The 11,586-nt window shown below is 35.7% G+C and overlaps 1 protein-coding gene across 1 annotated transcript; it reads left to right on the top strand.

Moving 5' to 3' along the window:
- The first annotated feature begins 1,060 nt into the window (after nt 1–1,060).
- On the top strand, nt 1,061–10,860 carry LOC127834642 (uncharacterized). The gene is made up of 16 exons (XM_052360657.1): nt 1,061–1,168; nt 1,436–1,527; nt 1,857–2,092; nt 2,486–2,623; nt 2,847–2,982; nt 3,371–3,517; nt 3,849–3,997; nt 4,677–4,838; nt 5,497–5,534; nt 5,823–5,942; nt 6,358–6,471; nt 6,737–6,850; nt 7,222–7,335; nt 8,797–8,910; nt 9,615–9,775; nt 10,176–10,860. Exons 1-16 carry the CDS (start codon nt 1,150–1,152, stop codon nt 10,605–10,607), a joined length of 2,286 nt encoding a protein of 761 aa, XP_052216617.1. The 5' UTR covers nt 1,061–1,149; the 3' UTR covers nt 10,608–10,860.
- The last annotated feature ends 726 nt before the right edge of the window (nt 10,861–11,586 follow it).

The raw sequence follows: 11,586 nt of genomic DNA, 5'->3' as shown, positions 1-11,586 counted from the left end.
AACAAAATGAAATTGTGAATCTTATATCTCCATCTGTCTAGCGTACACTGTCCTAATTATTCTAAAACCCCCAAAGGACTACTGACATACCCATGAAACACTAGACGGAAGTATACAATAAACACATATAGTTCAGCAAATTTATACATGAGTTGTACTTAATAAATGAAATTTAGGCGTTGGGCTTTGCTTTGTAAAAATATATGGAAAAATTGTCTGGATAAATTAATAAATACTTTTGTTATTTGTAAATGCAACATTTTCTCAAACGTTAAATATATAAGGTTATTATACTCACTGCGTCCAGTGTTGCGATTTGTACATATCTAATTTTGAGCATTGTTACATCTGACTTAATGACTTACTAAAGTCCAAATGACGAAGGCCCGATTTAATACGCATATTTATTAATGGATAAGTATATTATATTAAACATGTTCAAGTATCATAAGTGGTAATTTAAACTGCTTCACATTTTATCAAAGCCATGAAATAAACTCTGCAATAAAGTCATGATATTCTTATAATTGCTATGTAATTAAAAGATTGAAATGAAGCATAATTTCGTTTGCATTCACAAATAAGAAATATTCTCTTTCTGTGTGACGTTTTCTTTCACTTTAATATGCAGCGTTAGTAAGTTATTTTTGCAATTAACGTCGTGTTTCAAATAAATGTAATATTTTTTTTTACACATCCGATCCAGTAAAGAATGTTGTTGATGAACGGGGTTTTAATATAGAATGTTCATGGTACGTCATAAAACGTCTTTTTTAAGATTTAAAAAGGAATAAATTCATGGTCAAGTTCGCTACACTTGCGATGTATTAAAACTACACGATAGCCGAATAGACCGGAAGAGTAACGGTAATTTATATGCTGATAAACATATATGGATTGAATGTTATCGGGTATTTAATACAAATAAAAATCCAATCGAAATAATACCCATAAAGGATTGAGGAAGTTGCAAACATACACAATATACTTGAGGCTTTTGAAGAGATTTGATGACATTTTTATTACAGGGTTCGCCCCTACTCGATAAGATATAAGATAAGTTTATGAAGAAGGTAGCAGCAGATCGGTTTTAAGTAGCTAAATATATAAGGAGACCTTCTGTTTCATGTTAAGTTATTTGAACAAAAAATGAAATTGTATTTAATTGGTAAGAAGATTATTTTTTATTGCTGATATTTTTTACTAAATCTAAAGATTGAAAAATTACTTCGAAACATGATAAATACATAATCAAAATATGTTCGCCTCCGACAGTTTAATGTAAACATAGAATTTAAATCTAGTTTAATACTGAGGTGTTCTTACTAATATAACAATAACACAATACATTTCTTATAATTGTTTACATATTTCAAGTGTGAGTATAGTGTGAAGTTGTGTATCATGAAAACCACGGTATACTTTATATATAAAGGTTTCTTCGTGTTCAACCTTATGTTGAAGATCCATGGAGATCATTTTCGTGGAGGAACAATATCCTGGATACCTACAGGAGTTGGCAATGAGGTAGTATATGGTTTATATATTACATTCATACTATAAAGCATGAGAGACTATGGAGCAGGTTGATTCGCGTTCCTACTTCAGCGACATATAATGGAGAAAGAATGCGGAGTGTTGATGTCATTAACGCGTGCTCTTATTTGAATGCAGTCTTTTGCGCACTTTTAAACTTTCATCATCGGATCAAATCTTCGTAAAGATGCGAAACATAACAAAAATCTAAATATATAAAGAAATACAAAATGACACATACGTCATTATTAGATACCAATGTATGCGAAAACGGCGGCAATGCTTTAGTAAATGCTCATTTATATGCTAACACTCCACAGGTGCGGTTCAGTGCAAAGCTGGGCTGGGCTGCAGGCCGGTTTTGTGATTCCAGTCTCAAAGCAACAACAACCTCCGAAGCCTCATGGGTATGCACTTCCGGTTGCTCATCAAAAAATATCGTCAACGGCAAGCAATCCGGATACGTTTGCACCGGATACAGCAGCACTCAAAACTGGGAGAGGACAGAAGGCGAATTTAGCTACTCATTTCCTGGAGTCGGGCCTTTTGTAGTAGAGTATGTTTAAAATCCGAGAATGTGTGGCATGTTATATTCCCTATAATACTAGTTTTAAGTCAGTCACTGTTGGATTCAATAATGTGTGTGTTATCTTTCTTATTCACATACAAATTTAAAGAACTCGTGTAAAATAGGTATTTGACATGAATAAATTAAATATGCTTAAATAATCACTACATAGAGAGAACTTTACTAATCAAATACGTGTGCGGACGTTCGTTTGCAGTTTTTATTAGTTATTGTTTAATTATCTTAATGACCAACCAGTTACAATAAATAAATCAGTTTTTAAGAATACACTATTAGAATCCTACTTCAATTAGTTCTACTTACAGGATTTACATAGACGTATTTTGCCATATATGCTAATTTTCTTTTAATGCATCATAGGTTTAGTTCTGGGGATTGGATCTCACAAGTAGCATATATGGGATTATGGACTTTGCAGACCACTGTAAATCTAGGGCAGCGTTCCGACACAGGAGCCGCGAACATCAGTCCCGTTGTGATATCTAAACCAGTGTACTAGTAAGAAAATTACAATAAAATATATTGGATCCGCTTTTCAATACATTTTGGTAAGGCAAACATAAAAACATAAGTGTTTTAGTGTTTGGATTGATTTATCATTGCGAGCAAGCACATATACAATGGGAAATGCATACATCGTTTCATAAAAATATTCTTCAATACATATTACTACTTTATTTTCTTAAATGTATTTATCATACCTTGAATTGAATTTGTACAGCGTAAAGTTCGGTTGCGTTGGCGAGATAAAACTGCCGACCTCGGATGCCGATGGCGATAGTGTCAGCTGTAGATTGTCTGCTGGAAACGAGTGCGCAAGTATTTGCGGACAGATTCCAGCGAGTGCGATTGACCAGGTAATCCTGTATATATGAGCCTCGCTCTGTGCAAAATGGGTTTAATGCACGTGCTTCGGTAAGGAGAGACTTTCTTAAAACGAAAAAAATCGTTAAAGCGAAAAGTGTCGTCCCTGATTATCCTGTGCCGCCTGCACAGGCTAATATGGGACGACATTTTACGCACTTTCATTAAACCGCTTTTTCACAGAGCACGGTCCATATGTACTTGTTTAAATAGATATTTAGGGTCATCATATCATACAAGTCATGTAATATGAGATGCAAATTCTTCTTACCAGAATCCACAATGAAATACAAACTTCTTAATTGTGTTTAGGCAGGATACAATTGGACATTTAACTTTGTACAAAAAATAATGATAATCTTAAATTGAATTGTTTTGTAGGCCACGTGTACATTGAAGATCAACGCCAATGTACTGGGCCAGTATTACGGTGTTGCACTAACCATCGAGGACAGGCCGGTCAAGAACATAACCATCGGCGGTATACCGTACACGCCGAATAACGTTATATCATCTATTCCTATGCAGGTAATATATACAAAATGAACGATTAAACGCGTGTTCAATGGATTCCATCAATATATATACATATTTTAAATTGTATTTCCGTTAAATTTGGTGTTGAACTTTTTATAAACAGTTCTTCAAATGTTGTTTTGATGATGGTGATACGGTGTGACCGTTTCAAGGCTTTGATTCCAGCTATTATCCCGAGTTCACCTTGAATTTCGTAGTGCATGTTGTTGTCTTGTTTTGTATATGCAATTAGGAATGCTCCTTAAATGAACGATTCCGGAAAAGAATTCCTCTCCTAAAAATGGTCTGCAGTTTCACTATTTCTATATATTCTTTATTCCAGTTTGTAGTTATTACGACATCATTGCCGCACAGATTATGTACAGACAAGCCGGTGTTCGTGGACCCAACACCACCAGTGACGGACGTACAAGTGGTTCTCCTAGGCGATACCATGGTCCTCAGTTTCTATGCAACATCTCGTGAAACGAGGTGAGTCGCAATCTCTCAAATGAACGTAGAAAAAAAGCATATACAATATATTATACATGTATAACCTTACATATTCAGTTATAAGGTGTGTCTTACCTGAATAAAGATTTCGTGGGTTGATGATCGTATCTATTTTAGAAGTTATGGCAATGTACAGCCATATGACAGCTTAAACTTTTGTAACATTCATGTTTAGAACAAGTTCAAAAATACCTGGAAAACCTGGACCAGTGTGTGTGGGGGGGGGGGGGGGGGAGGGGGGGGGGGGGGTAAGGTGTAAATACATCTGGATCATAATGCATGTGATGTGAATATATCGGAACCATAGTGTATTTGAATTTTTGAATTTACCCTATTTTAGGTTTATGTACCAGTACCATATTGTATTATATTAAATCATTACCACAATGCATTTTGACATAAGAGGACCATACTGCCTGTGAATGTATCAGTATAATAGTGCATTCAAATGTATCAGGTACATAGTGTATTAATAAATCAGGACCAAAGTGCGTTGGTATGTATCAGGACCAGAGCCTATGTCAATTGATCAATTGCATATTGTATGGTAGCGTTTCAACAGACTAATGTAAGCTATTTTGCACGTTTTCATGATTTGTGTGTTCATGTATCACAACCAAAGTGTGTGTTTATGTATAACTATTTACCATATTTTCAGCATCACGTCATTTACGCTTATCGATCCTCCGAAAAACGTTGTCAAGTCGTCTTTGATGAACGACCCACGACAAGACATCTATTACACGACCGTATCGTGGAGACCACAGTGGGCAGATATCGGCACACATACTATATGCATTGAAGCAACAGACTTGTTTCTGTAAGGCTTCTTATCTTTTCAACTTTGAAAACGTGTAAGAAACAACAGTATAAGAGTTGGTTGATTAACCCATTCATGTCTAGCGTCCTGAAAAAAAGGACATTGCAAACAGCGTAGACCCAGATGAGACGCCGCATGATGCGGCGTCTCATCTGGGTCTGCGCTGTTTGCTTACAGGAATTTCTGTAAGAAATATTCTAAATATAGATAAAAGTATACCAGACACCCCTAATTTTGGAAATAAATTGATCCAATTTAGAAGGATGGGAGAGTCTATTGGGCATAAATAATGGGTTAATTTGCGCACACTATACGTGCGTTTCTGTGTACAGTTGGTTAAAATTTCGTTGTCATTAACCCTTTGCATGCTGGGAAATTTGTCGTCTGCTAAAATGTCGTCTGCTGAATTTGTAAAATAAGCATTTTCTTTTCTTTTTTTTCAAAGAATACTATCAGAATAGCAAACAGTTTGGATCCAGATGAGACGCAACGTTCCAAACTGTTTGCAAAGGCCTTTAAAATTCGGTTCCCGGACTGAAAGGGTTAAAGCGTATACGCACGAAAGTTTATGTTCATGATATATTACAATTGCAATGTAGGTATTAAATATGCTAAATGTAGTTTACAAAAAAACATAATATCTGACTTTGTTTTTTAGAATTAGCAGCCAGCATTGTTTAACAGTAGCAGTAGTGGGTATGTATGCAGCATACGTTTATTAATATGCATGTGTATTTCACCTTTGTACACAACATGGTGTACGAATAAGTTTATTGACATTCATTGCCTAGTACATCAACCCTAATTAAAAGTATTTTGTAAATTTATTGTCAAAATAAATGTTTCATTATCTTAATTGTCACACTTGTATTTGTAAAAATACAAAATCACTAATTGTGCGTATGATGTAAAGACAAGAATAAAGTTTACTGTATAAGACGCTACTTAAGTGGGCTTAATTTTGCAGTATTTTTATGTTGAAAGCGATTGACCCATGTCGAAGCGCACCATGTCAACACAAGGGCACTTGCATCAGGCAGGGTTCAACTGACGTCTTTACTTGCACGTGTGCACCAGGTTATACGGGGAATCTTTGCCAAACGAGTACGTCAGGATAATAAGCTACAATAAAACTATCTAATAATGATTTTGCAGATTATTTGTATATCGTTGGGAGTTCTTTTTTCCAAAGCAAAGCATGTCCACGTATCAGCGTTAAGATTTATACGATAAAACTATCTAATAATGATTTTGCAGATTATTTGTATATCGTTGGGAGTTCTTTTTTCCAAAGCAAAGCATGTCCACGTATCAGCGTTAAGATTTATACGAAATAATTGCGATATTTAAATATTAAAAGCTACATATTCCAAATCATCTTTAAACATATAGCAAAGTCTGCAACCATACCGTATTGATAGTCTCGTCTACTTTAACGTCCAATTGTGAAATCCGGATGCATATCCCTATCTTATCATGAAAGCTAATGCATGCTGTCGTTTGCCTCATTTCCATACAGACATAGATGAGTGTGCCAGTGGACCATGCCTGAACAACGGCACGTGCATCGACCTCGTTAATGGGTTTATATGCGACTGTGACGTTGGGTACACGGGAGTCACGTGTCCGATTGGTATAACAACTTTCACTTCTATAATAATAATTATAATAGTAATCATAATAATAATATTAATAATAATAATACTAATAATAATAATACTACTAATAATAATAATAATTATAATAATAATAATAATAATAATATATTATTATTTTTATTATTATTTTATTTTTATTACTATTTGTATTATTATGATAAATTATCGACAATATCTTCACATAATTATTATACAACTATTTCTATTGTCAACTGATTCATGCCAAATGGTTTATATCAGATATCGACGAATGCGCGTTGCGCCCTTGTGAGCACGCTGGCACGTGCACAGACCACGTGGGCTGGTCGGAATGCCTTTGTCACCCTGGGTATCTTGGTGGCGTCTGCCAAATAGGTATATCGCACAATTGTTATGGCTTCATACATTTATCGCTGTACACCCTGACAATTTTGTGTAGCTATAAATATTCTGAAATGACTGACCAACTTATTTAAAACTGATTAAGTATCCATTTAATGTTCCTTCTTTTATTAAATGATTCCCTCTAAAAAACAAGTTAAGGTGATTTTTGCCGTTTCGTGTTTGATTCTTCAAATATGCTTTGACTTAGTAAAAAATAAGGCACTTATTTATCTTTTATTAATATATGCTGAACGATGTAAAGCATTTTTTGGAAACGGCCTTCATGAATATCAGTAAAATGTATTACCTGAAATGAACGTTCTAATGATGATAAACTTTTTAATTGTATTTTATTTCAAAAGATGTCAACGAATGTGCAAGTGACCCTTGTCAAAACAATGCGACATGCTTTGATCTGGTTAACGAATTTTTCTGCGGTTGTCATCTTGGATACACCGGTGATATGTGTGAAATAGGTACAATATATGTTCGGAAATTATTTCAACCACAATAACACTTGTCCAATAGCAAGTCGTTGTGTAAGGTCCGAGAAGTGTATCACAGAATAATACATTTAAAACATCAAACTCATCAACGCAACACCATGTACGCAATGTGGTCACAGCGTACAAGTGTTGGTGTAAAGAAAGATACGGGCAATATCCACAATCTTTAATATAATCACAATCAAAATAGAAACAAATAAGAAAACACAACAAATTAAAACAAAGAATTAAATCTTAACACACCGCATTAGTTTAAACCTATTTATTTTAGCTCGATTGCATCAAAAGCCAACGGCTTATATAAACGCTCTCGAGTCCGTTTCCTGGGCCTAGAACCCGTACTTGGTGTCTTTGGGGGAGATCTAAAGAACGCTTCCACGCTGGAGATCGAGCACGTGACCTCCCGGTTGCTAGGCGAAAACAATATCTTTTACACCAGGGCGACCTCAAGACACCGCATTGAAACTGTCTATTCAACGAATTGATATGATTCGTGCTCTGTGAAAAGGGGGTTTAATGCATGTGCATACAGAGTCGTCCCAGTTTAGCTTGTGCAGTCCGCACAGGCTTATCAGGGACGACACTTTCCGATTTTATGATATTTTAATTTTCAAGAAAGTCTCTTCTTAGCAAAAATCCAGTTAAGACGGAAAGTGTCGTCCCTGATTAGCCTGTGCGGAGTGCACAGGCTAATATGGGACGTCACTTTACGCATATGCATTAAACCCCTATTGAAAGCACACGCCCCATTTAGAAATACTCACACATTATGAGTCAAATGCATCTAGTTGTTGGTTATAAAAAAACATTGCCATGCACATGGTGTTACTAGAACACAGCAGGCTGGAACAGTGTCGCTGATTCTCTGTTAAAATAGATTGATATTGTTCAATGTGTCTGTCTTGGAAAGCAAAGAACGTGGGGGATATCAAATAGGGAGAAAGGTGCAGCCCAATGCTTTTGGTATATAACAACATATCATTATAATACAGTTGACGTGCATTTGTTTTCAAAATTCAATGATGGATTTGCGGTTCTACGTGTGGTCTGAATGACAATAGTCTGAGGCGCGTTGTCAAGTTTTATTGCCCACCAGTTCCACTTCTACCAAATTGAAAGCCAACCATAATTGATTACATATTCTCGATCATTAGGCCTGAAAAGGATACACAAAATGAAAAATGATTACTACTTTTCATTTCGAAACACGGTTAACCGTAACTTAATAATAGTACTGTTAATATAAATAGTTCAATGAATTACCGACATGCCGTTTGTGCTTGTTTCAAACAACAAGTAAATATATATTCAGCTTATACGTGTAGTTAGTCTTTTCTTAATCAATTGCTTATGTCAGTAGATTACTAACGATATGAATATTAATATATTCAAGATATAAGTCGTGATCAGCCCTTACATATAATATTGCAGATATAAATGAATGCTCGCCGCGTCCATGTCAGAACGGTGGGACATGCTTAGATCACGTGGGATGGGCGGAATGCGTTTGCAATCCGGGGTATTCTAGAGAGGTCTGTCAACTAGGTAAATGGCTGGATAGCTATGTTGAGTACTGTATCATGTATTCAATCGTTGTAGTTTTGTGTGTACGTAATCGTAGATTGAGCTTGATATTCGTAACAGTGAATATATATCGGCCGTGCTCTGTGAAAAGGGGGTTTAATGCATGTGCATTCCGCACAGGCTTATCAGGGACGACACTTTCCGCTTTAATGATATTATATTATTCGTTTAAAGAAAGTCTCTTCTTATCAAAAATCAACTTAAGGCGGAAAGTGTCGTCACTGATAAGCCTATGCGGACTTCAAGGGATAATCTGGGTCGACACTTTACGCACATGCGTTAAACCCCCTTTTAACAGAGCACGGCTCACATAGCTTAACAAAGGCTTGAAGAAAACTCGAGTTTAAATATGTATTTATTGGATGATATAAACGTAGCGAATGTTATTCAATATACCTAATCTTATATGTGGACATTTTTTAAGTCTACACCGTTAGTTTATCCGAAGGGTATATATCAAGTTGTCAATTGAACAATTAAAGTGTTTACATTTAAGTGTAAAAAAGTACAGAGCTTCCTAGTCCAATCGATAAAATGATTAATTGCATCTGTAATTTTGACACTTAAACGGCAAAACAAGTGCCTGACAACCCTCGCCGTTAGTTCCAGTGTTTGTACAGTAATATATGAGGCAGGTTGTAACGGTCTCAATAATGTATTTGCAGACCAACATCCTTGCTCCTCGGCGCCTTGTTTGAACGATGGAGCATGTAGTTTCGATGCTACCATAGGCTACACGTGTCACTGTACACAAGGCTGGATGGGACGGAATTGCGCGTATAGATTTGAAAATGATACATTCTATGTTGGGAACCAATCGGATATTGTAAGTACATATATGCTGACCTACTTACTGAATTGAACCTCTTATGCAAATTGAACGCCGTGTTTGTGTTCAACTTATGAAGTAAGAATGCCGGGCGTAATACTTTATGTATATCTATGCTTACATATTTATGTTAGAAAATCAGGATAAGCTTATTCGCGTGTCGCATGCACTATTCATTATTTCTATCACCTATATGTACATAATAAAGTTTGTTCCATGTATGTACAATTATATTAAGCTCGGTTAACAAATGTGATATTAACCAACTTTTTATTTCATTTGTAAAACTGTAAATACCGCACCACCTGCAAGTATATCTCGAGGAATATATCACATTTGATATATATAAATCATTTAAGTAATTACGAACTTATGCATGTCTAGGTAATTATTTCAGATGTCGCCGTACATGCATTACTCTGATTGCGATTGCATAGTGGGCGACAGACGACAGGAGAGGTGTTACAAGTACACACGCGGAAAACACGCAGGATATGGTTTCCTGTCCGTCCTTCTTGGCATCCTAACATCCTTTGCACTCTATTTGCTTTTCAAGTACTGTTTGAGCAAGCCTTTGTACTGGCGTTCCCTAACAGGAAAGGACATACGGACCACCACACCAGAGTATCCCGTACCTGAAAACAAGGTTACCCCAACTGAGGACCCTGTCCCTGAATCTAAAGTTGAGCCCGACCGTCTTGAAGCACCCACCATACGGAAACACCACTGCTGGGCGTGTGAGGTGAAATACAGCCAGGCGCCAGTGCCAATGTACTACCGAAGAGAGAAGAGGAATTATACAACTGATTGCAAGAAGGAGATGCCCTGAAATATCACAACAATGTGTTAGGTGTAAAAATGATAAATATGTATTTAACCTTAAAAAAATAACGGCCACCAAAACTAAAAATTTTAACAAAACATTTTGCAAACTCACTATTATCCACAAATCTTTTAGATAATGACAAAGTAATCAATAAAGTGATATAATGTGATGTATTATGTAGTCACCTTTTATTTAAATTGAAGCATATACGTGAGTTAAAAAAAATAAAGTAAGTGTTTCTACAACAGTCATCATTTGACAATTTCTATTTTTATGCAATCATAATCCATTAAAATACAGCTAGTTCTTATAAAGATGATATCTGGAAGGAACACAACTTTTGTGCAGAGTATCATAAACAACTGTTTTAGAAAAAAATAAGTAATTGGGTAGGCACTATATTCTTCTATAAAAATATTAAATAAGGCACTTCGACTTAAGGCACTTCGACTAAGAATAATACATGTTCAGACTCCTCCAGCACTTTTCAAGCAGCATGTGTACTTTCTTAGGGTTTTTCATTTCTACCAAAGGTTTTGTTATAAAGCACCTTTAATGCAAGCACAACTCATACTTTATGATGAACTGTTCTGTAGCATAATGGGCTCTTTAGTTTTGGAGCTTTGAATCAATTGCATCTAACTGATTCAGTGATTGACATATTTGTAAAAACATATGGTAAATACGTATCTTAAGCGCAAATAAACAAGGGCCGTTATTCCATTGATTTTTTTCGAAGTTATCGGCTACAAGGTATCAAATTCATGTGGTTTTAAGGCAGGCCATGAGACTACGAGCGGAAATCAAATGGGATTCAAGATTACGGACGGATTGCGAATGAATTTTGAAATCAGTTTGTTGGATGACCCAGTTACACCACATTTCTCCATTAACACACCATAAACAGATGCACTTCACTGTTTTGTTTTAATGGAAACATTGGTCACAAAAATGACAATTGAACATTACTTTAGTATCATGT

This window comes from Dreissena polymorpha, chromosome 6 (assembly GCF_020536995.1).
Source record: "Dreissena polymorpha isolate Duluth1 chromosome 6, UMN_Dpol_1.0, whole genome shotgun sequence".
Lineage (NCBI taxonomy): Eukaryota > Metazoa > Mollusca > Bivalvia > Myida > Dreissenidae > Dreissena > Dreissena polymorpha.
The sequence above is the reverse complement of the archived record's forward strand: the minus strand, read 5'-3'. Positions and strand labels throughout refer to the sequence as shown.